Raw genomic sequence first — 25783 nt, 5'->3', positions numbered from 1 at the left:
GCAGCTTGCAGTTGCGATTCTGAAACTGTCTATTTAAATAAACATCAAATTAAAAATGTCATATATTGTAACTATGCATTTAAATTTAAAGCACCATCAAAATACCACTTATTTACTTATTAAGAGAACCCAAATAAAAACTTATTAGCCTATACGACTGAAAAGAGATTTTCAAATACAAATCTTTCTCGAGCTGTTTGGCTGACATTTGAAAGTAATCATACTTGCAATTGCTAATCAGTTCATTGTTGTAACATGCTTTACAGAACAGCACAAAGCCAAGCACTGAAAACTCACCTCAATTAAGTTGGCCTCTGTATCTGTAATTGAACTCCTTTACAGAACGGTTGTTATGTGTTTTCTACTCTGCCACTTTTCACCCCTGTAGGTCCCACTGTGTGGGCAGGAATCCACGACACACAATGGATTTATTTGATGTGAATGACAGTTTCGCTTAGAAGGGGGTGTTTTCCATTAGCCTGCAAGTGCTCCATGACCAATTCAAGGGAAGAGGAATAATGGCCCTGACATGAGAAAGGAGGCAAGGGAATTTTGTTCTGTTCCAGATTTTGTCTCAGAGCTTGAAATTTCTGTACTCCCAGTTTTCCAGGGACTTGACTTGAAGTTCTGGAGTCACTCACATAATCTCAGAAATGTTAGTTGGAAGAACCATCAGGAAGTCATCCAGGTCCAGCCTATGGAAGGATTATCAACATCAGAGAAGGTCAGTGGTTTTGTTGGAGAGCCTTGAAGTCATCAAAGGACGGACATTCCACCACTGCTCTATTCTAGTGTTGCACTGTCTGCCTGGTAATGTCCAATTTGAACTTCCCAAGCTGAAACTTGTAACCTTTTCCCTGCACCCTCTCCAGTTTCTGAGAATTCTTATTAAACAAAGCTGGAAACAGTGTTGCCCAGGTGTCCATAGCAGTACCAAGGAAAGGGAGATAATCTTCCATGTACCTGCTGGTCACAGATATATCCCAGTCTGTCATACACATGATGAGAACACACTGTTGGCTCACATTTGGGTCCTCTATAAACCCCAGTTCCTTTTCAAAAGTGCGCTGCTCAGTCAGGATTTTCAGCCTGTACTAATTAAACAATAAAGGAATAGTATATTCCAACAGTGCTCTCCCTTCATCCATGTGGACAAACACTTTATCACAGAGGGCAATCACATTCATTAAACATGATTTGCCAGTGGCAAATCCATGCTGACTGTTCCTCCTTCATGTTTTGAAATGGATTCTAAAAAGTCATACTCCGTGTTTTTTCCACGGTTTGAGATAAAGGTGATCCCCAGACTATTCTTTTTGTTCTCCTCAAAACCAGATAAACTTTTAGCCTTTTTTTTAGTTCTCAGTCACCTCCCTAAAACACCAGTGTGATAGATGCCTCACAACTGTATCAATCAGCTTTTCTTGCAGTACCCTTGCGTATATTCCATCCAGCGTCATGGATCCAAATACATATATATGTACATGTGCTCCAAATAGTCCTTATCCTGTTGATGCCCATGGCTACTTCTCCCTGTTCTTCTAAAAACACGCTGAAATGTACAGGAGTCCAGGAGCAGGATTTGACTGATAAAACTATAGCACAACAGATGTTGAGTTCTTCAGTCTTTTCCCTTTTATCCATCACTAGGTTGTCTTCCCCATGCATTAATGGGCTTCCATTCTCCTCAACTGCTTTCTCCTTTTAGGATACATATGCCTGTAGAATCCCCTGCTGTGACCCTTTATATCCCAAGTTACCTCCTGCTGGTCTTTGATCTTCCTCATTTTATCTCCAAATGCAGCTTTTCATATTCCTTTGTTGTTCTGGTTTCCACTCTGGTTTATTCTTGTGCTTCAGGAGACTTCCTGTTTACCCAATGTTTACCCAAGTGAGCGGTTTTGCCATAATTTCCAGTCTTCCTGTACAGCAGCGTGATTTGTTCCCAAGTTCCCAGCAAGCTGATTGCTTTTTGTTTGGTGTTTTTTTTTGGTTTGGGTTATGTGGTGGTATTTTTCGTTGGTTTTTGTTTTGTTTCGGTTTGTTTGTTTGTTTTTAAATTCATGCATACCTTTCTGCTCTGAAATGGATTCACAAAAGATTGAAAATCCACTGAACGTGTGATTGCCATGGATACCTTGATGCTGCTGTCAGGAGGATGATCAAAGCCTAGGCAGGGATGGTTAACAACCAAACTTAAACCTGAAAGTATGCCACTACATTTGAGAATAACAACCTAAATGTACGGTCCAGGCCCACAGGAGGCTGATACCAAATGAAACAGTCTGTGCTGCTGGCTGAACATGCTGATGTCAACCTGCTGCAGGGCACATGTACCCAGTACTACAAGCTACCTTCCACTTATACCACCAGCATCATTCCTATTTCCTACCTGGGTATAAAGGACTGGCAGGAGCAGTACTGCTTTGAGTGAGACAGTAGCAGGAGTTGTGCTGAGGCCACTAAATTCATTTCACACTAACTATGAAAAAAGCAGAGCAAACTCCAAACTGGCATCTGATGGAAACCATTCTGCTTCTCACTGCAGATTTTGAGCATGAACAAATACTTATTATTGATTAAATAGATTAATAATTTGTTTCTTACTGTATACATGAACTTGAAAAAATGAACAGCACAAGGACAGACCTCCAACAGAGAGAGTAAATGTGAGATGATTAAACAGGAAAGGAATGAATAAGCTTAGACGCCTGCCGAGAGTCCCACTCCCAATACTGCTGCATGTCTGCAACTGAAAACTCCAGGTATTCAGACATCACTGTAAACATGATCAATCTCCTTTCTTTACCTATCTAAGAATAAGAAATAAGGAAAGAAAGAATGAAATTATATTATTAGTACTATTAGAAATCAAGAAGAAAACTGGTGGATAGTTCACTGTTATCCTTTATAACACATTCCTGCACTTGATTTAAGAATGGGAGCTATTAGGCTAGTTTAGGAACAATGAAAATCAGTTACTTTTATTGTATGGCAGCTACTTCAGAAGTTTTTGATAGATGAAGGTCACTACATGGTAGTTACCACAGTATCAAATAAACTCCAGTTCCTGCATATTTATTTTTATCTATTACATCTGATACAAGCTGTGGTTTGCATTAGAATCCCTCAAACTGCACTAACTGGAAAATACCTGAAGTACCCTCATACAAAGTAAAATATATTTACTTTGCTAAAGCATTATCAGTTGAAGCTCTCACATATTTGTAGGGGAGGAAATTAAAATAGTATCTAAGGATTACGATATTTTCACTTTGTAAACTCTAGTCTTCTTAGTTTATAGTATAATTTCCTATAATGATCTACCCAAACCCTTGAATAATGGCTGACTACATAACACATCCACTAGCAATAAAACATAATGATAGGGTTCATGCTATGAAAAACTAGCATTTGTTTACATAAATTAGCCCCGATTTAGTAATTACACTGTATGTCTGCCACAAGGTCAGGCAAAATGTAACCCTGGCAGAAGTGATATTGCAAGCATTATAATCTAGACAGAGATATGTTGGAGAATTATGGGGAATAATTAATCAGTTAATGCTTCCCATGTGTTTCATGATATGTGGAACCACAATTCTAGAATAAAATGTTTGTGCTAATGCAATCACTTCCTTAAAATAAATTCTACCAACTGCTACTATTCAGGCCAAAGAGTACCAAAAAAAGAAAAATATATAAATACATAAAAGCCCCCTAGAGATGCACATGTCTTTCTGTTTTATTAGCAAGTAATTATTTGTTTTCATTGGAGATAAAAACACTAGCAAAGTGCTTAAAGTACCTACATATTCAGGGGGAAAAACAGTAAAACAAACTGATTATTTACAGATAATCTTTGTATACACAAATGTGACATACGTACAGCACTAGTATGCCTCTAAACAACAAGTACTTAATTCAGGTGTCTAGTTAATCAAGACACCTAAAACAAGTAATAAATTGCTTTTCAAATCAAAGAAAGATGATTTTTTTCCCTGAACTCTCTCAAGGTGGAAATCCTGCCTCTGTTTAACTTCAGGTGCTACAGTTTCTTTGATTAAAGCCCAAACAAAATAATACTCAATAAAAAAAAATCTTGGAAATCTGTGATTAATTCAGTGCCCAAGGACTCTTTTAGCTGACTCTTCTATAACCTAGTTAAAGGCAAAAACAAAACTACCAGTCCTCTAAAAGGTAAAGAAAACAAAAAAAGCAAACACACTGTTCTTCTAAAAACAATTAAAAATTCCCATGTCATTTCTGTAAATGGTATAAAATTTCAGTTCAGAAAATTGCATAATTCATGTGAATTTCCCCCCTCCCTGTTTCAGCGCTGGTGATTCCAGTGGCAGCCATACTCCTGTTGATTTTGCTGGTGGATCCTATGCCTTATGTGTGGACCAGGTGCCAGGGAAGTGACAGGGAAGGGTGACACGATTCCACCTAAGAGTGGGCTAAGCAGGAGTACACTGTTTTCAAAACACATTGATATCCAGCACAGAAGACATCACCCTAGTTACATCACTGTCCTTGATGTTAAATTAATAAAGCTGTACTCTCCTTTTTGAACTTGTCTCAGTTGATTCTTCTCTTGAATTTGTCCCAGTTGATCTTTCTCTTGTGCACAGCAAGTACCCCCGTACAGACTCACAAATGTTTGTTCCTGGTCATGCTGTCGGTGAATGCAAACAGAGCCAGTACTCTGCTTTGCTTCCTCTATCACATAAGCTATAAAAAGGATGACCTCCCACTGTGTTTGTTAACTAAAAATGAGATCTCCCTTATTTCTGTGGGTTTATGAAACTTAACTATTTCTGAGGTCACAAGCTGTGCCCAAGGCCAGGCAGCTTTAGATCTCTCTCCTCATTGACTGCAAGTGCCCACCTGTGCAACCAGACAGCGAGCACAGGCAGCTGACTCTAACAACTAAAGTAACTACCAAAAGCACAAACAATATTGTGCATTTTCTCATATTTGCATTGATTAGAAGACACTCCTTCTTAACACGAAGTCTGGTAACCAAACACAGCAAGTATCAAAATCAATCAAAGTCAATCAATTTGACTAGTTGACTAAAAACCTTCCTCAGCACAAATCAATTATATAAAATGAACACAGGGAATGAAATAAATTTTTTTGGTAAATAAATATTTTTATTGTCTATTCTACTGGGTATTTTTACTGCATTAGTGGATTAAAAAAACCCCTAAACTCATGTTTGTATATGCACAATATGCACTGTGCCCTCTCGTGACTATCTCTTTTGAAACCCTTTCCAAATATTGTTCTTTTGTACACAGTAGATCTGATATAAAGAAGGATGAATGATAGCAGGGGGAGAGGAGGAGGTGTTTCACCATACTACTGTCCTTCAAGAGAAAACGCTGAAGCTGTAACCAACTAACTATAATAAATAACTATCTGACAAAAAGAAATGAGTTGTGAATGTAAAAAAGCTACACTAAGACAAATACTTCAGAAGTACTTTGTCACAGAAATTGTCTGCATGGAGTGTGCAATCCTAGCTAAAACTATTATAGAATTGTAAAATGGTGTGGGTTGGAAGGGGCCCTAAAGACCATCTGGCTGCAACCTCCCTGCCATGGGCAGGGATACCTTCCACTAGACCAGGTTGCTCAAAGCCCCATCCAGCCTGGCCTTGAACACTTCCAGGGATGGGGCATCCACAACTTCCCTGGACAACCAGTTCCAGTGCCTCACCACCCTTACAGTAAAGAATTTCCTTCTAACATCTAACGTAAACCTACTCTCTTTCAGTTTGAAGCCACTCCCCCGTGTCACTATATGCTTTTTTAAAAGGACATCTCTCAGGCAGATGTTAAACACTTTCATAGTACATGCTTATGCTGTTAAAATACTGGATTTTTTATTTTTTTACTGAATGTATTCTTTCTTTCTCAAGAAAACTTTCCCACCAGTAATAGTAACCTTGAAAGTACAGTATATGAAGCTAATTTAGGGAAGACAGTAGGAAAAAACCACCTGAAATCTACAAATCCCCTAATACCTCTGACTTTTGAAGATGGCAGTCTTCCACCCCGCTTTCCGTATTAGACAGAAACTTAGCACAGACTTTGCTGGCAGAAGACACTAAAATCCTCTCCTTTTGTGCTGTTTCTGCCTTTCTGAGGTAGTGTTTGCAAGGCTGTGTGTTTATCAGTGAGCTGTAGCTGAAAATCAGCACCACCTCGCCCAAGTTCTAAATCCTTTCACTTCACTTGTGTGTTAGTTTGTATTATGACCACAGAAATATTCAAATTGTATAAAACCAATGAAATTGAATTGAATTAGTGAAAAGCATCACTTGCTTTTTACTTCAGTCTTTACAGAAGCTTCAATTTACCTTCAAATTAACAATCCACTTTATTAATCCTCTCAGAAAAGGCGGAATCCATTTTATTCCAAGTAGTAGTCTTCATTTGTCAATGTGCTCTTACTAGACTGCCCTCTCTGATCAACAAAAAATCTTACAAAGTGCTAAAACTCCTCTATGGAGATTTGCAGTGATGATGATAAGAATGCAATCTCAACACTCACTGGACAAAGTTTCACAAAATATGACCTTTGGAAATGATCTTCTGCTTTTCAGTCTTCAGCACAGACATTCTGAGTGGACTGCAAACTAAGCAGGCCTGGCAGTCTGCAGCCTGTTTTTATAACACCCCCCAGGAGCCATATTTTTTTTTATTTACTTACTTCATCAGGAGAGTTCTTGGGAAAATATTTCCCAAACAGATAAAAGTAGCAAAGTTTGTGAGTGTGATTAGTACAAACTGCAGCTCTTGGGGCTTCAGTGCTATACTTTTTGCTGGAGACCATTTCTCACCAGCTCTCAGTAGCTCACCGACTTGCAGACGTGTGGAATATCATCAAAGCCTTCTCTCAGGAAAAGATTTGAGCACTGGCTCAACTTGAGTTGCTGGCATTAATTACTCCTGTGCCTGAAGTCAAACAATTCACATGCCCACAACATTCCGAAAGGAGGTGATAAAATGTTTGCTCTGTGATGCTGGCTGGCTTATCCAGAAGGCTGAAGCAAGCTCAGCATACTTCAATACATCTCTCTACCAAAAATCCTCAGACTGAGCAAAGAGACCAAGTGATCTTCCCATTCCTAGGTGAAGTTTCTTCAGACTTGAAGCCATTTATCGTGAGACAAAGAGATAAAGTTGCAGAAGTACACCCTGCCTTTCCTTCACTCTGCAGAGCCATGTGTTTTCAAATGTTCCTTTTTCATACTGCCCAGTAACGCAAATAGTTTTAAGAAGAGAAAATCTAGTCAATATAGAAAGCACGCGATGAGCGCCAAAGAACCCCAAACTTACAGAGTATTATTTTATTCTCTCTGGTGAAATTGAGTGGGCATACAAACTCTGAATGACTGTGCTTCCATCTTTCTTGGGTAAATAAAACATCATCCTCTATCATCAATCATCATGACCATGAGTGGTGCCACAGAATTGTCACAATCAGCTTTTCTCTCATGCTGAGACAAATAGTATTTTCTGTGGAGCCAGACTACACAAGTTTTTCAAAGTACCCATTCAAGAAGGACTATTCAGGCTTTTTGATAGTCAGCAAAGCCACAACAGAGGTACACCTTGATTCCCACTCAGTGGGCCCAGACAGCTAAGACAAAATTTGCTTCATCTCTTTATATTCCTACATAGTGAATGCATGGATGTGCTCTAAAATACATGTGGTACCACACAGGCTTAGGGGGCTCTTCCCAAAAAGAAAACATCTGTGGCACTGTGATACTCATCTCTGCAGCTGGCCAGTGAGAAGGAGACAGGCTATTGTCAGCTGTGCTTAGAGTCAGCTCAATCAAGCCAGCAGGACACCAAGACTCAGATCATACTTTATTACAGTGTCTGCCAAGCTAACACTGCATAAATGAAAACTGTTCTGAAATGACAAAAACCCCAAACAACAAAGTTGAAGCCATTTCACAAAACAAACAATTTCACCTTCTTCAGAGCATTCACATCCACAAGGCTTAAACCTCTGGCAGAAGGAAATGTAAATTAACACTACCTAACCGTGCAAGTAAGAGTGGACATTTAATTTTCACATTAGGCACTAGTCAACAGCAGGCATTCAACCTAAAAGGAATTAAAATCATTAAAAGCTGGGAAAACAGTCAGTCATTCAAAATATACTTGAGATATTCAACACCCCCCACATTCAAAGCTAGTGTACATCATAAGCCATTCAGCCTTAGAAGCAACACTTTATAATTTTGTCATTGTTGCTGAGCCTAAGAGTATTACAAGATGCAAGAAAAGACATATTCATTCTTTTCATGTGTGTGTATAATTTCCAGAAACAAAAAATTAGTTAAATACAGGAAGAACACACCCCTGCCATAGCTATAAGTAAATACTTTTAACTGTATGACACCCAGTTAAGTTGCAGATCTTTTTTTCCTTAAAATACCCACGTACATTCATGTTAAAGAGACTAAAAGATGCTAATTGAAGAATAGGAACTAAATTTCAGCTAGGACCTCAGTTAGCAGACTCTCAACATATAGGTCAAGTATTTCTACTTGGTATCCAAACGTGAAGCCCCACTGACCCATGAGTGAGTTTCCTTGTTTGCCCGGGAACCACTTACACAGTATTTTGAAGTTGTATGTTGACAGATCCCTTTTTGGCTAACTCTGTGCAAAATCAATACATTGGGAGTTTGTTCTGCATTTGAAGGCAGATTTTTGCAGAGCAGCCCAGCGTCTCTTATCAGATAAAATGATGCAGGAAGGAGATATGCCACCAAAGCTCATATATTTTTAAGTACAGGAAAGTAAAAAGTGGCTGGAATTATGTTGTATTATTTTTCAGACCAAAAAAAAGCATACAAAGGGCTTTCCATAATATCAGTTTAAAAACAAAATTTCTGTTTAAGCTTTTCATCAGCTTGAGCCCAGAATGAACTTCCAGAGCCATACAGAATTTGTAGCATCAATTTGATATGTTGAAATAATGCTTTTACTGGGAATGCTGAAGAAGCATTAAAAGCACTACACTTCAGAGTGCCATTTGAATGCCACTGTTATAATTAATACAGTATGACCTTGTATAAACCTTATAAATTAGTTCATGAATATGCAAATTAGGAATAACTACACTGTGAAGAAAAAGTGGGGTGCTTAAATATCTGACACAACTACACATTTAATTCTGTTGGTACTTTTCCCTTGAGTATCTTCTGAATAAAAATATTACAGCAGTAATCAGAGGACACTGATCTATTCCTACTAAAATTTCTCTCTCCCCCTGAGTCTTAACATTAGATTTTTATTTCAGCTACATTTCTGAACAATTGCAGTGTTCAGAAAAGAACAATCCATTTACTATCTTGTGGAAATTCACCTTCAAAACTTTAGGCTTAACTGGGATGCAATCATATTGGCCTCTTAAACTGGTTTGTGACTTTTTTTCTAGACTTGAAACTACCTTCTTGAAAAGGTGAAATACGCATTTCCCTGCAGAATGGCTCTTATTTATTCCCTATGCTTTTTCCCATTTCGGTTTGTGGTTGGAAGATGAGGAACATGGCCATGAATATTTACACATGAGTTAGTGAAAGTTTTAGGCCTTTTTAACCATATGTCTTGCAGAGTTCATGACCATGAGAGAAGCCTTTCTGAAATTTGACAGTGGGGGCCTGAAATTTGACACTTAAACTCATTATCAACAACAAAACTACAAATTATTTTCAGAGCTGTTAAATCAGTGATAGTCTAGAAATACTCCAGAGCCTCTGAAAACCAGGATCTTTTGCTGACACACATTCAGAGGGCTGGAGACTCTCCTATTAGGGCAGGCTTAGAGAGTTCGGTCTGTTCAGCCTGAAGAGGAAAACGCTCTGGGGAGGCCTCATTGCAGCCTTGCAGTAATTAAAGGGGTCTTTATAAAAAATATGGCAATTGACTTTTTACATGGCCTGATAGCAAGAGGACAAGGGGGAATAATTTTAAAACAAGAAAGGGGAGATACAGGTTAGATGTTAGAAGGAAATTCTTTACTGTGAGGGCGGTGATGCTCTGGTACAGGCTGCCCCAAGAAAGGGTGGGCTCCCCACACCTGTAAATGTTCAAGGCCAGGTCAGATGGGGCTTTGAGCAACCTGATCTAGTGTCCATGGCAGGGCAGTTGGAACTAGACCAAACAACCCAAACCATTCTATGAATCTATGATTCATTGATTAAAATGCTTGCTATTAGGCAGATGCAATTTAGAGTTTACTTCTTTCTATATTATTTTAAAAGACAAGAAACAGAAGTTTGGGTTATTTTCCCTCTTGTGAACTATGTTCCTGTATAGTATTTGTGGAGCAAATACTATACTAGCAAACTTACTAAAGAATTTTTTTAAAAAATCATCCTATACAAGTAATACAGAACTTCTGAGTGAACATATTTAAAAGTAAGCAATATGCCATTCAGATTTAACCTGGAAAGACAAGATGTAGAAGTTGTGATCAAGATATCTTTATATTAAATTGTAAATTATCTGTTAGTTATTTGTACAGTACAAGTCAAGAACCCTTCTCAGTTTCTTCAAAATAGTGGAGAGTTGTCATTAGCCTCTTCATGCTCTCCACAGCTTGTAATTTCTGGGACCCAAAAATGAAATATTTTTAATTAGAATTTAAGTTTAATGGAAAGTCATTGAAATTCATAAAAAGTGGAGATTCAAGTTAAGCTTTTCCTTAGCTTCTTGACAAAGCTTTCCTCTACACTTGCTTCCAACTCCAGGTCCCAAAGAAATTCCTAAGCTGAGGAGAACTCTCAGGAGAGCGTGTCTTTGTTTCACAATGGACACACCAGTATCACCAGTATAACCCTGGACTTTAGGAGCTCTCTGATTTGATTCAACATTGTAGAGATGGCAAAATGATGCTGAATTTAATAATGCACATTTAGTAGTGCACCATTTAATAATGGTGGGTAACTTGGTAGCAATGTGTTTCACCACAATACATTCCCATAAAGAACCTGGATACTTGGCATCCAATCTGCTGGTCTGATGGTCCTTGGATGTTACGTATACCAGCTTTGTAATTTTAATAGCTCAAAACATATTACAAAGACAAGAACAGTGGTGATTAACGCAGGATAAGACTGGATTTGAGGACATTAAGAGGAGGAAAAATTGCAAGTTTGGATTTGGAAATGTTCCTCTCTACAAGTAGATAAACCTGTGTCAGTATCCCTCTACGTAGTTCTCTCTCCCATACCTCTTGCTGGAATTGCTTGTAGTAAAAGTCTCTCCCTTGAGTAGGCTGTCTGTGGAAATACACAATGCATTTGAGTTTTGTCCTAACTTTGCATTTTGACAGGTTTCTTTCTGAGAGAAAACATGGACTTTCTGTTATCTGATGGACAAAATTGCAAGGGCAGAGCCTGAGAAGAGCTCCTGGGTTCTAGAAAAGTACTGAGATGGGTTGGTAAGTCCACAATCTCTATATCAACCACAGCATCAAAAGGAATGGACAAAACGTGACTGCTTTGTTAACAGGAGGAGAACTACAAAATCAGCAGCAATAGTCCTGGTCTTACTGTAAGAAGTCAGCTCCATTTATACTCAATAGCAGATATTCAGAGCCTGCACCACTCAGTAAAGACAGAAAGGTATTCTATAAAAAAGCTTCCATAATCAGCCCTTCTATATCTAAATGTATACAACATAAACACACCTACAAAAATATATCTATCAGTTTAGTCTCAAACATGTTTCACATACATGTGTCTACATATATGTTTCTTTAGAAACTAAACAGATGATAAATAATACAGTCTGTGCCATTTATTTGATGCTGTTCCCCCATCTTATTTTGTCAGTATGCAGCAGAATGTTCTCTTGGAAACAGAGAACAGAAGTTCCTAAGAATAGGAGTCAATAGACTTTGGCTGCTTAGAAGAGAACTGGAGGAGAAATAAGATAGTGAGATAAATGCATTAGATGTAAATGTCTCTGAAATACATCACTCACCTGCAATAAAGACATTTGATATTCAGGCTTCACAGCTAACACAAACTGTTTTAACAAGGCAATTTGTTCCTCCCAAAAGTTGATCTATCCAGAAAATACTACTGGGTCAGTTATTCAATTCATGTTTTAAAAGCACTTTTCTCCCTTGCTCTTCTACTTTGAGAGCTGGCTACATATTTATTCAGTTGAAAAATAATTAAAGGTATTTTGTTAAAGGTTTTACAAGTAAGAAAGTATGAAGTATGAAAACTGGAAAGATGTGGGGCTTTCTAAACAAACAACTACTTAAATGATACTCCCATACAATTTGTAATCAACTAATGGGATGAAGATAAATATTTTACCAGGTCTTTGATTTTCACAACTGCCCCTGTACTTTCAGTGCATGATGAAAGATTAAACAGAACATGGAAGAAAGAAAAAGCATTTAATAATTTTGCATCTAAACCCACACTAGAATTTTAAAACAGTAAAGTCTTAAAATTCTTCTAAGTCCTCAGATGATATTCTATTAACTCAAATTCATTTTAAATTAATAGAAAAACAAGGTTCTAGATTGTACACGAGGAAAAAATTCTTGAAAAGTTTTTGTCTGTGATTTTTTTCAAATAAATCTCTGGACAGGGATTTATAGTTTTGTAATAAGTAAGGTTGAAGTTTCATGTTAAGACAGCATTATCCAATGTCTCTCCTGTTGATTTTTAAATTTCAGATTGGGGATTGCAAACCCCCTCCCATAAACAACTGGGATTACAAATTCAGTTTTTACCTGACTATCCCTAATAAGTTTAAGTGAATCAGAAACTATAAGTCAATGATACAGTATTTCCCTAACACAAGTAAAAGAGTCACAGCTGAAATACAGAAGGAAAAAAAAAGAAGTCAAACTTTACCAGAGCTTAATGAGGTAACGTACTAGTATCTCAGTGGGGAGGTAACTAAATTGGGTGATTACTCCAACATGTCACACTGAGGTCTGGCAATTTATGAAAGATGAATATTTAGATTAAACTTGTAAGTGATAGCTATAATGCTGTATTTAGATATTTGAATTATCTAAACAATTTCGAAGTGTTCAAGTTATGTAAAATTAATTAGTACAATATTATATTAAAACTACTTTCTTTTTTCAAATCAGGAAAGTATGGAAAACGCAGTTTATAAATAGCATCTTTAAGGAAAAGAGAAAATAATAGGAGAAGGTCTGATGCTGCTGTTTTTTATGTGATTTCAGCTGCATTACTGGGTGACTGGAGTTAGAGACTTAAGAATGTGGCTACGAAAGATAATGAATAAATGGACATGAGTACTAAAATTGTAGTTAATAACCAACTTTTTAATTGAAAAATCATAATAAATTCTCATCAAGAAAATGAGAAAAGCAAAGATCAGCAGAAAAAACAATAATTCATATACTGCCATGATAAAAACAAAAAACAAAGATCTGACTATTCCTGCATAATGGCCATTGCGATTATTAGCATAATCCCATATATGGGATGGATTATATTACCTCTCAGATATTATTTAAAGTTTTCAGCAGTGAACACACCAGACAACCAAAGTCACAGAACACTGAAAAAAAACCCAAACCCAAATCCTCCTGGCATATTTGTTAGCATTAAACCTATGCAATACAACCTGATGTCTCTAAAATCTGCCAACATTAGATATTCAGAATCAAGTCAAGGATCTGGAACACCACTACTCTTCTTCTGATACTGAGCATTGTTACTGATAATCCCAATGCAAGTGAATTTTAACTGCATCCCTGTTGGGGTCCCTCCCCCCCTCCACGTGGTCCTGGGAAAGGGGCCCTGGGAGGGAGACACGGGGTTTCCCTGCTCAGCCTCATTCCCCATTGGTTGTTCTGTGTTCCCCTGCGCGGGCAAGGACCCTCGGGTCCCGTGATTGAGCAGCTCCTCAGCAGAGCCCCGGCCATGCAGCTGGGAAAATAAACATCTCTGAAACATCTAGAAAGAATTGGTCCATAGATATTTCTTTTCCATGGGCCTCGTTGTCTGATACACGTGTTGCAGGATCCCCACTGTAACACATCCCCTCAAAATGAACTCTAGCAAAAGCAGAAAATGAAAACAGCAGAGGACAACAAAACCAGTCTTAGAAGAAATTCTCCCATGGAAGATGACAATGGACTTTCCATTTAGCAGATAAGCACAGCACAACCTCAGCCAGCAACCACATTACATCTTCTTGATTTACCTCCCTTGTCCAGTGAGATCTTTAAATGGAAATACAAGGCTTGTAACTAGACCCAAAAAGTGTGAAAAGCGTGAAAGCTGTTCAGTTTATCGAGGGTGGTGGGTCCAATCATCTTCACAAAATTTTCTAATCTTTTCATTCTGACACTTGCTGTTTCCTCCAGCCTACAGTCCCACTACATTACATGAACAGAATAAACCAGTTACCATCTCAGGGGTGAGCTTGCACTTTTCTCTCTTGCACAATTTCAAATTTGACATCATGCATAGAGAGAGATTTTCAACAGTGACTGGGGAAAAGTAAGCAAGAAAAGTTACCGCTGGTGTGAAGTAGAAGTTTCAACCCTCTCCAAATGTTCTTGCTCTGCCAAAGAGCATCCACACAGACTCAGTGGGATGAAACTATCTAAAGAAGATGGATGAAGGCCAAAAAAAATATCTGAAGCCATTAGAGAGGATAGAAAGATGCATTTGGGAAATAGTGAGGGTTTGATATCAGAAAGATATTAAAAAGCCATACTGTGACTGAAGGGACTGGGTTTAGAAGGAAGACCAACCTGCTCAGGACAGCAGTTTGAGCTGCTGCTACAGCTACCTGGGAAGGATTCAAGAGTTATAATATGCACAGTCTTTTGCAGGCAGATATGAGCTTATTTTGCACGAGCTGACCAGAAGCCATTCTGCTATGACAGCATCCCATCAAGCGCTTGGTAGTAAGCCTTGCTGCAAAGCAGTGTGTATCAGATCAGGCAACGTACCATTCTCACGTGGCCCCCAGTCCTCAGGCTGACCCAGAATGCAGGCTACAGTAAGCTCACATCAGTTTGCAAATGGGCGTGCACATACACTCACAAGAAAAAAAAAGAAAGAATAAAGATTTCAAGACCAGTGTAGAATGAATCCATCAACTAAGAGGTAGGAAAAACTGAAGTTTGCAGAATCAGGGATGAGCATCAGTCCCTGAGAAGCAGTTGAGAAAAATTAACAGGAAGATGGAGCTTATGGTGAGGGGAGATCAACACCGGACATGCTCATTCAGAGAGGGGACACTGTGAAGCCCCAAATTTGTAACAGGTGCTTTTTTCAGAGGCAGCTCTTCAACTGAGACACACTGAATACTGGAAATGTGAGACTTTTAACGTAGTAAAAGTCTTCACATAACACCTTCTGTCACTTCCTGGTGACTATGGCAACATTTTTTTTGTAGTTATTTGAATGCAGTGCCACACAGTTATACCATAAACTCTTTTCAAAGTCAAAACAACACAGGTACAAACCCTGGCTTCACTCACATACCCCAAGACAGCTGGTATTCACATAATCACACCTGCATTGAAGTCCAATACTGCAACACTGCATTTAAGTCCATATTTGCAATATGGAAGTTATTACCTTCTATCTTTCATTCTCTTCTGATTGCCTATAAGCTGTCAATAATATTTATTGCTTTTTCCCTTAAACTTTTCAAATGTAACTTTGGAAAGGGAGACATTTCATTTAATGAAATAGCACAAAGAGAAAAAGGTGCTTGTTACAGACACATAAAAAATACTGCTATTTTACCTTGCCTCCTATCAATTTTCTTTTTTATTTATCTCTTTAATGTATATCTGCTTTGGATGCAGCTCACAACACAGATTGCATGACTGATACATACTATTCACTGTGTTATTTTCCATGATGTATGTAAAAATATTAACTAATCTGTTTTCATGTCTCTGGGATAGATTACGGATTATTTACTCCAATATGCCTGGAGAAAAAACATCTACGCTTAAAAGAACATGCCTAATATCTTAAAATATTTCAAGAAAATAATATGCATTGGAATTCAGAAATTGCTGTAACTCCGTCCTTTAGTAAGATTTTGTCAGAACTGGAACTCTTCTTACTCATTCTACTTTCATTCTCACATCTACAGTGACTTTCAGGAATGGACAGATCAAATTGCACGTATTTATATAAATGCACCTTTGCATTGCACATACCAGTTCAGCACAGAAACATAAACATAAACAGTTATCATAATTGTTACGGATCTATTAAAATCTTTTGGTTGAAAAACATTAAATTGGTTGGTCTCTTATTGAAATTAACTTCTCATCTTCAAGAGCATAAAAAAATCTATGTATTTATCATAGCTCCAGCAATGGCATCTGAAACCTTTAAGACGTTACTTTTTGTGAACATCTTCATTATTTTTTTATACTGATTAAATTGGACATAATTGTGAGAGCATATCAACTTCATTTAAGCAATTGGGGAAACAGGACAAATCTAAAAGGGAGAAAATATATGTAATATACTAGCTTGGATGAAAGCAGCTAAGAAAAGAAAAACAGAAAACCCCAACAGGCCTTCTAAAGATTGTTTTTGAATGATCTGAAGCTTGTTTTCTAATTAATTTTCAACTTTAAGTTTACATCACGGAAAGTCATCATCTTTGCTGACAGACAAACCAATTATTTAGTTTACACATGCCTAAGAATGAGAAATACCAATTCAAACAAAAGCAAGATGATTAAGGTAAAGCGAAGGTTTTGAAGAACTCACCTTAGGCACCCAGTGGCATTGCGCAGCACCTGTGATGAATGGAGCTGTATTTTATGATCATCCTGGAGTGGAGAGTTTTCCCATCCAGAGTGAGGGATGATCACTGCATTGGTCAACACTGCAAGGGCATCCTGGATGATTGGCATTTTCAGTGCATCACAGGAGGATAGATTCCAGAGAACTCCTACAAAAAGTAAAATGACTAATAATTAACACTTCTCCAAAACAAGTTTGAATGCTTTTTTGTTTAAAAAAACCCAATCCAACCCAAACTAATATATTCCACAGCATTGGTGTGCTTAATTTAGCTGTTTCTGTCAAGAATAAAACAGACTACATTGTAGATGGGGCTGAATGACACCTGCATACTTTTGCAGGGGGAATACACCTTTGAACAAAAAACATGTAGTCACATCAACACCGGAAATTTCTCAGAGCTCTGCCTAAAAGCTGAGCAGATGGTTATGATCTAGGTGTATGCAGGCTGTGAAGCACACAGGGAATGAAGGAGTATTACAAGGAATTTTTTAGGGCTTGGTCTTCAGATATCTTCCTTCTAAGTAAAATTATTAAAAACCAGTAGCAGAAAACAGGTTCTGATTTACACTAAAACTTTCACTGTTGATGGATACACATTGAGAGAACAAAACCTCAGCCCTGTGATCTTCACTGTAATGGAAGTAACTGTCTAGGCTAGTTGGTACCACATGCAAAAAGACTTCCTCCACAACCTGATACAGTAGTACTAGACCTCAGCAAGTACTTTTATATTTTGCAATTATTTAACTATACAAAGTTACAGAATACTGTAATTTTTACATGGAAACAGCAAGCTTCATGGGGCAACTAACAAGGAGATTTACTGGAGTTTAAAAAAAACAAAAACTCTTCCGTTGCAATTCATAATGTGCCAAAGAAACAGAAGAGAAATCTAGAGCCAAAGTTTTCTAAGCACATCTGCAAAGATCAAGGTCACTGCAATTGTGCCACATAGAAAGCAGGTAAGAAATTGTTAGGAGCAAAAGACATCCTGCCTTCCATTCCCATATTTATACAGTTGTGTATTTGCTGGAAACGCACATGCGACTTCTGTGCTGCGCCAAGAGCCTGCTGCTGCTGCTGGGCAGCTCTATTGCTGGGGGAAGCTGGAGGACAATTTGCTGTTCTGAAGAACCAGTGGTCTTTATTTTAGCCCAGCACCCCCCCAGGAGCAGCTGGAAGAGCAAGTCTGCCTCATCATGCCCCTCCCCTTCCCAACACACATCCTCTTCTCTAGAATCCAATCCTACCCCTTCCTACTCTCCTTCCCAAAGGACAATAAGCCTGGCCCCACATCTGATCTTGAGTGGCAAAACTGAGTTGTGATTTTATGTCTATTACAGTTTTCAATCAAAAGAGAAAAATTCTCACCACCATCATCATTTTATATAGAAGGTTACAAATATGAACACTATGAAAAATCCAAGTGAGTGGTGTGGGAGGAAAATGCTGAAGGAAGGCCTTAGGAACACAGACTCAGACATTTATAAATATAAGCAGCAAGAACACTACTTGCTCAAGGCTTTCCTTAGCATTTTGTGCTTTGACAGAGCAGTGCAATTAAGAGGAATCAACCTACATTTTGGGTTTCTCTTTAAAATTAATTACCTCTATGGGGAAACTGTTTCAGTTATACAATTTCATGTTTAAATTATTTTATATGGAACTGTCTGCAAAGGCAGTTACACAGTTTAAAATAAAATTTAGATCAGTATACTAGTAAAAAAAACCCATTAAAATAATTTGCATGAGGCAGGCACACTTTAGCTACAGACCAAAAAAAAAAGCAGAAATAGGAGTAATGTTCATTTTAATAATGCTCATTTTTTTCATTTAAGAATTGCCACTTTAAAGGGAAAAGAGTCTTTGTTTGAATTCTGTTCTGAATGTCCTTATGAAAAGGAATTCCATATTTAAAGGAATAAAGACCTTCATAAGGATATTTATACTTGCCTTTCTATGACCTGTTCTTGACAAGCTTTAATGGCATATTGACTATTCTTGAAACATCCAGCATTTTGCTGGGTTTTGTCAGTAAAAACAACAATGTGGTTGCCTTTTTTTTTTTTTCCCATTTATCTACACTGGTGTAAATGATGTGCATGGTATAAAAGCAGAGAATCAGAATGCAAATCTTTCCCCCTTTAAGGTTCAATTTAGTTCTTATGCAAGACAATGTGTTATAACTTTGTGAAGAAGTCCTATTTTGAAAGTGAAGCAGAAGAGAGTGTTTTGATGGCAACAAAGCAATACTTTGGGCTTCAAGAACTAGTCATGAACTGGAAAAGCAGAAAAGAATACAAAAGAAGGAAACATAAGAGCCCTGTCTGGCAAAATGCTTAAAAACGTGTATGTCTACACTATTTTCTATTCACTTCACATTCTTGCTAATTTAAAGTAAACTCACATAAACATCATGGAACTCAGCAAAAGTTGAGCCTAGAAATATTCTTTAAGTCTTCTTTCTCTCTGATTTCTCTAACTGGAAAATTAAACCTTCAGAGTAAGAGGATGATGGGATCACCAGGCTAAAATAGCTATTACAGCTTCTCCTAAAATGATTTTAGGTAAAGGCAGAAGCAAGCAAAGATTTAAGGCAAGGCAGAAGCACTGCACAGTTAAGTCTGATGCTTTCTTCGAAGTTTTTGTTCCACACAGTTTTAAGGAATGACATAATCTTCTTCCACCCCAGAACAATGAGTTTTATCTACCAACCACATGAATGAAAAATTATCTACTGACAAGTTCAAATTTATTCTCACAAGCAGTGCAGTTTGCTTGCTACGTGCTGAGGTTGGCATTCTACACGCCTCCTTGTAACCTTCTTAATTAAGGCTTTGCAATTATGAAAGGGCACTGACAATTCACTTCTCATTGTTTTTGCTGAGGATGACCTGGAGCTAGATTTATGTGGAGTCTGAGAAGATGATCCACTGCCTTGACTTTGCAAGGGAGAATGACAGTAAATAAATCCTTTAGCTGACACGCCTTCCATTACAGAGCTCCCCTTTCACCACATAATTCTGAAAGTATTTTCCAAGCACGTATGCATGACATGCCCTTTAGAGCTCCTGTAAGAAGCTGGTTACTGAGGCCATGTGACACCTTACTCTGAAAGCCCTGACTGAACTGGGCTTCCGAGCACAACAAAAAAGTCTGCAACAGCCTCAGAGGTGCCTTGACTGACCCCTGAAGAATTTGCATTATCATCACTGCCCACAGTGATACCCACAGAAACGTAAGGGACTGGACTCACCAGTGACTGATGACAGAAAGGGGGACCCACCCAACAACACAACAGTTGAACTCAACAGTTTACCATCTCTAGATTGACTCTTGTAAGAAGTATGAAGTAAAGAACTAATCAGCGCTGTACATCTCTTAATCACTTTCATTCGTATCTTATCTCCTTGCTTTTAAAGCTGTGAGGCAGATTAAGCATTTTGTGTCCCATTTTCAGATCACTTTTGGTTCTGTTGAAAGACTTGTAGAAAGACAAAAACAGCTACACCAGAATGAACAAGTAATTTTGCAGGTTGAGGTTTTTCATCCTTACATATATAATGTATATGTAAGGGTGAAAATACAGTAAAAAAGTATCTTGCAAGCTCATTTTAAGTTTAAAACTGAGGAGAAACTGGTATTGAAAATATTCAGTTGATTCCAGGTAGAAGATGGATTTTGGTCTGAGTATCAGTCTAGCAGACATCAGATGAAGGATTCTTAGAGGAGTCTACAGGGTTGCTCACTCTGGAGATATTACTGCATCCAGCTGCATCTTCTGGAGCAGCTTATCAGAGGACATGCTACTGCTATGGTCAACAGGTTGCTCAATGTAATGGAGCAGTCTGAGCCAAAACCCCATAATCCCTGAATCAGGCTGGAGCTCAAACTCATGCTGATTAAACACTTCAATGCATTTTTGTGCTGGTGTTTTAGTTAGAACTGGTATATGTCTATCTGTAGTCAGATACAACTCAAGACCTTATAAGGCACATGCTACCCGTATTCCATTCAAAGTCAAGAAAATAGAGATCATATATATCTATGCAAAAATACCATCACAGCAAGAGAACGTGCAAAACCACGGAAGTCTAACCAACTACTTAGTTCATGATTTAATGCTACCTCAAATTATGACTTATATATATATATATAAACAAAGCTCTTAGAACAACTTAGACTACAAATATACATGGAAACCAAGAAACTGGAAAAGTCATCTTTCCCAAAAAGCATTGCCCCCGTCACACTGCCACTATATCTTGGGTTTTTATTGTGGTGCAAAAGATGTACTTTCCCAAATAAATTATATGGTAAAAAGATTGTAAGTAAACAAATACTATTAGGACAACCAAGACTTTGATTCTTCTCAATACAGGCTGTTTAAGTCAACTTTCGATTATATTAAGATTTTGCTTATTTCATATTCTCTGTAAAAATAAAAATCCAAAAGTCTTCTAATGCATCCAGGTTTTCCTTTTTCATCATAATTTAATAGTTTGGTCATGGAGTGATGCAGAAAACCATTTCATAGTGCTGAGAGACTGCATCCCAGAAAGAGCGACCAAAGCACTGGCAGGCATTTTTGTTTATGCACTGAAGGCACAGAACTACTACAGGGAGTTTCCCTCATGAACATGGCAATTAAGATTGAAATCTGAGAGCTAAATACCCTGCACAGAAGCCAAGCACAAGGGATCTTTTTGCTGGAGTCCTTAGGAAAAGCATCTTCTACCCCAATCTCCCAAGTGCTAGAAAAGTCATTTGCTGGCTGCTGCTCGGAGCCCCCGCTGTAATTGCAAGGCTGCCCTGCAGAGCTGGATCCGCTCCCTGGCAGCAGATGTGGGCTCCCGATAGACTACAGCAGTTCTGCTGTGGAGATGCTGAATATCAGCCACAACCTTTCTTAATACAAAGTCCAATAAGACTTCACAACCAACTCAACCGTCAAGGTGAGGAACTGGCTCGGTAACAGACTTTCTGTAGGGAAGAAAAAGTGGCTGATTTGAATTCGGGCACCTGAACAACACACAGCTCAGAAGGAATCTCCTTAAAAGCACACTGTGAAAGTAAGTTTAAAACTGGCATAACAGATGAGAAACTTTCACCAATTTTCTTGAAATATTTTTTTATCTGGTTTGTGAATGAATGCCTATGCGTACCTTGCTGTAATTCATTTATTTACATGCACAGAGGTGGTCTGCCATCTGTGTATAAGCTGATGTAGGAAAAGTCCACATCGAGAAAGACGGAGCTTCAGTAAAAGCCAAAAGCAGGGAGGAGCTTAAGGAACGCTAAGCAAAGCTGCAGCCATAATTTTTTTCCCTTTGCAGCCACTCATAGCCTTACAAGTAAAAAGCTTCCACAGAGGAGAAGGATTATTATGGTGTGGGTTTTTTTGTTTAATTACAAAAAATACAGCTTGATCTTGACTACATAAAAGTACAAGACTACATATAGTATAAAAAATATAAACATTTCCTCATTTCCTAACAGTTATTAGCTTTCATGTTAAACAGTAGAGGAATTACTTGAGGATTTCACTAAGGTTACTGTGGAAAGATCAGTGGTTCCTGCTTAACTCGCTTTCCTAGCTGATGAAATTAAATCGGTCCTGTAAAACACAGAAGCCAAGCCAAAAGCAATTCATTCTGAATGACAGAAACACAGAAAAAAATAAATCAACTGCTTTCAAAAAAAGTTTTATCCTAACACATAACTAATGGCAATGCCATTCCAAATTAAGTATTTTATTGGAAAATGTGGGAATTTAACAAGGATATATATATATGAGTGGCAAGATTTTATTTTCAGTGCTTACACATGTATTATACTGAATAATTTTTCTAGCACCCAAAATCAAAACATATGTTTGATAACAGACATCATATAGAGAATAAAAATGTTATACTTAAAGCTGAACATTAAGTTACAGCTCTAAATACAAAACTCCTTTCTAAAAAGAACCAGTTAGAAAATTAGTTCTATCTATAAAATTGCATCTATGTGCAAAATGAAAGGCTCAGTGTCTAGTTACTAAAAAAGAAAAAAAGGAACTCGCCACATTGTTACCTACAAAAAAGACAGCACTGTAAATAACATTATTTGGGACAGAAAAAGCGAAGTTGGCCTTTTAACCTAAAAATAATAAATAAATTTTAAAAAAATTAGTGGGCATAGTGAAAACAGTAATTTAATCATAGCATGAACATGTTTCACCATACCCTCAAACTTTCATTTTGTAAACAAAAAAGTGAAATATTCAGATCATTTCTAAACAAAAAACTATTATCAAAATAAAATTTAAGTCTTTTGTGTGGCAAATCTCAAACATTTCAAACTACAAAGTGGTTTTAAACTGCAAGCGTTTTAATACTCCATCATTCAGGCAGGCCCATAAAAATTATATGCCCAGCTGAATTTTCCCAAAGGATTACTACCCACTAAAAAAGTTCAGTGAAGCTCTTATGTCAAGCCATATGCCACAACAGATGTCCTCTATTTATCACTCCTTATTTATCAGATTACCTTGTTTCATATTTCCTCTTAAAATTTGACCAAAGTAAAAAAAAAAAACCAAAAAACAAAAAAAGAAAATAATTTCTGTAGTATATTAACAAGCAAATTATGAAATCAGTTTCACTGCTCCATGAATCAAAACATGGACAAAACTTGAATGAATTTTCCATAGAAGATACACCTCACTGATTGTACAAGGGAAAAACAGTTATTTCCCATTTTAGAGAGAAAAGGAGAGCAACAAGGGACCACCTTGGGTTTTGTGCTGATACTGAGAGCGGTCAGCGCAGGACAAATGAATGTGTGTTTGCCTGGGAAATAGGGAGAAGGAAGCAGGCTGTGATGGGAAAACCAATGAAACCACCCCTAAGCAGACTCCTAAAAGAGAGGAAAGGAACTCCCCTACCAGGGGCATTGCACTGTTGCCGGCTGAGACCTCGGCACCCAGTGACCTGTCCTGCCTCTCCCACATTCACCACCAGGGAAACAGGCCCTGTTTTGTATTGCTGTTTAGTGGTACATTCCCTTTTACTTAGAAAAATGCTTTGGATGTAACACCTTACAGGATAAATCAGTGCCCCAGCCTGTTGCTAAGAAAGCAAGGCATAAGATTTGAGAAAATATCTATTTTAACACATCTCCTTATTTAACTGGGAGCAGCAGGGGGTGAAGAAGTTAATCTGATGATACAGAAAAAGTTGAGAATGACTCTTCATGAAGACAACAGATTCTATCAGTGGGTTTTCCCATTTTCAGAGCCAAGATAGTGACAGCATATTGAGAAAGAGGGCAAAGATTGTTTTATAATTAGGCAGTAAATTGTAATAGATGTGGTATAAAATAATCCAGCTGAACTGTCAACATTGTTTGCCTAAGCGTTATTTGATAAGACAGAATTATTTCTGAAGAAAAATTACACAATTTATTAAATTACTTTTATATTTCCTAGCACATATGAACTATAAATAAGATGTGTTTTGAATGACTCTGGAATTTCTTGGAGATGTCACAGTCTATAGGTTCCAACACCATATGAGTGGAAGCTGTACAACCTTTTACCTTCCTGTTTTGCAAGGAAAATGACTACAAAGATTTGGTGTTTTGGTAAGAGGTACCACAATGGGTTCATACGAAGACTTTATAAAATGCCAACTAATTCCTGCTCTGAATTTGTTTGAAAATCACTTCCATATTTTCAAATGATGGCAATATTTTCTGTAGGTGATGCTAAAATCTAAAATTTAAACTCTGCCACACAGTAGGATCATACTGTAAAGTACAGCACACAGCTGTGCCTTGCCCTAGCACATCCACTATGAAATATCAGCTTATTAGTCTGGAGAAGTACAAATAGTACAAAACACAAATTTGAAGTATTTTATGAAAATTATGATGCTGCAATAATGATTTTTGGAGACTTAAAGTAACTGATGACTAGGGTGGAAAAACAGAGTAGCCACGCAGCCCACTAATCCTGCCACAGGGTTTGTACTACCTTGGTGGAGTTGTTTGAAGTTGTACTGGGGCACTTGGACTTTCAGTGATTAACTCAAGCAGCCACTTCTGCAGACCAGGTGCCTTCATTTGCTTTTGCTTGGCTTTGATAATGGACTGGATTAAGCCAAATTTTATCCACTTAGCAGTAAAAAGTAGTTTTTCTGAGTTAAACAAACCCTTTTTCCCCCCACGATTTTAGATGTAACAGCACAAAATGATAAACTAGCCCATGCAAAGCTCTGTCTGTGAGATGAAACACATTGTTTTAACAGCAATCTGAGACTTGCAGGGGATTTGATGGAGTTTGGCATTTTTTTTTAAATTCTCAATGGTCCACAACACTCAGGGCAGAGGTTGAAGAATGCCTTGCGTAAAAGTATCTCAAGCAAAAGGAGGGAGTCCAATTATTATGTAATCTTTGGAAATTGAAAAGGTTCTTGTACTTGAAGAAAGAAATACTGAAGAAACTAGAACATGTAGTTTCATTATTCAGCCACTGGCTTTGATCCAGAGTAAATAGATAGGAATTTTCATTACACAAATAATCTTGTTAATGTTGAAAACAACTTTTATTTAAAACACCTAATTAGAAGTAAATTACTTCATAAGATTTAATCAGCTTCTAAAATTGATTGTGGTAGGATATTGTACTTGCAATTACATCTATTTAACGAAGGAGTAGGAAAGGTTTATTAGATCTAATACCCTTTAAATCTCCATTTTGAATAAAAAGCATTTAAAACATACAAGCAAACTTTGGTGCCCAGGTAAATAGATTTGAAATTTGTTACCCTTATCCTAAATCTGTTGGTAGAAAAATAATTCAAGTCTGCAAGTCACCTGCCTCTGTGCTTGGTAAAGTTCCTCAAAACATTTTTTGCTAACGTGCAGAGCAGACACTAAGCAAGAAATGAATGAACATATT

At 37.6% G+C, this 25783-nt stretch overlaps 1 protein-coding gene across 1 annotated transcript in view; it reads right to left on the bottom strand.

Moving 5' to 3' along the window:
• The window catches only part of CTNND2 (catenin delta 2), a 656025-nt gene that overhangs the window by 110405 nt on the left and 519837 nt on the right, over positions 1-25783 (bottom strand). The window contains exon 12 of the mRNA XM_017738706.1: positions 16801-16984. Coding sequence (XP_017594195.1) covers positions 16801-16984 — 184 coding nt within the window. The remainder of the gene's footprint in view (positions 1-16800; positions 16985-25783) is intronic.

Source organism: Corvus brachyrhynchos, unplaced genomic scaffold, assembly GCF_000691975.1.
Source record: "Corvus brachyrhynchos isolate BGI_N302 unplaced genomic scaffold, ASM69197v1 scaffold23, whole genome shotgun sequence".
Lineage (NCBI taxonomy): Eukaryota > Metazoa > Chordata > Aves > Passeriformes > Corvidae > Corvus > Corvus brachyrhynchos.
This window is presented reverse-complemented; position numbering and strand designations above follow the sequence as displayed.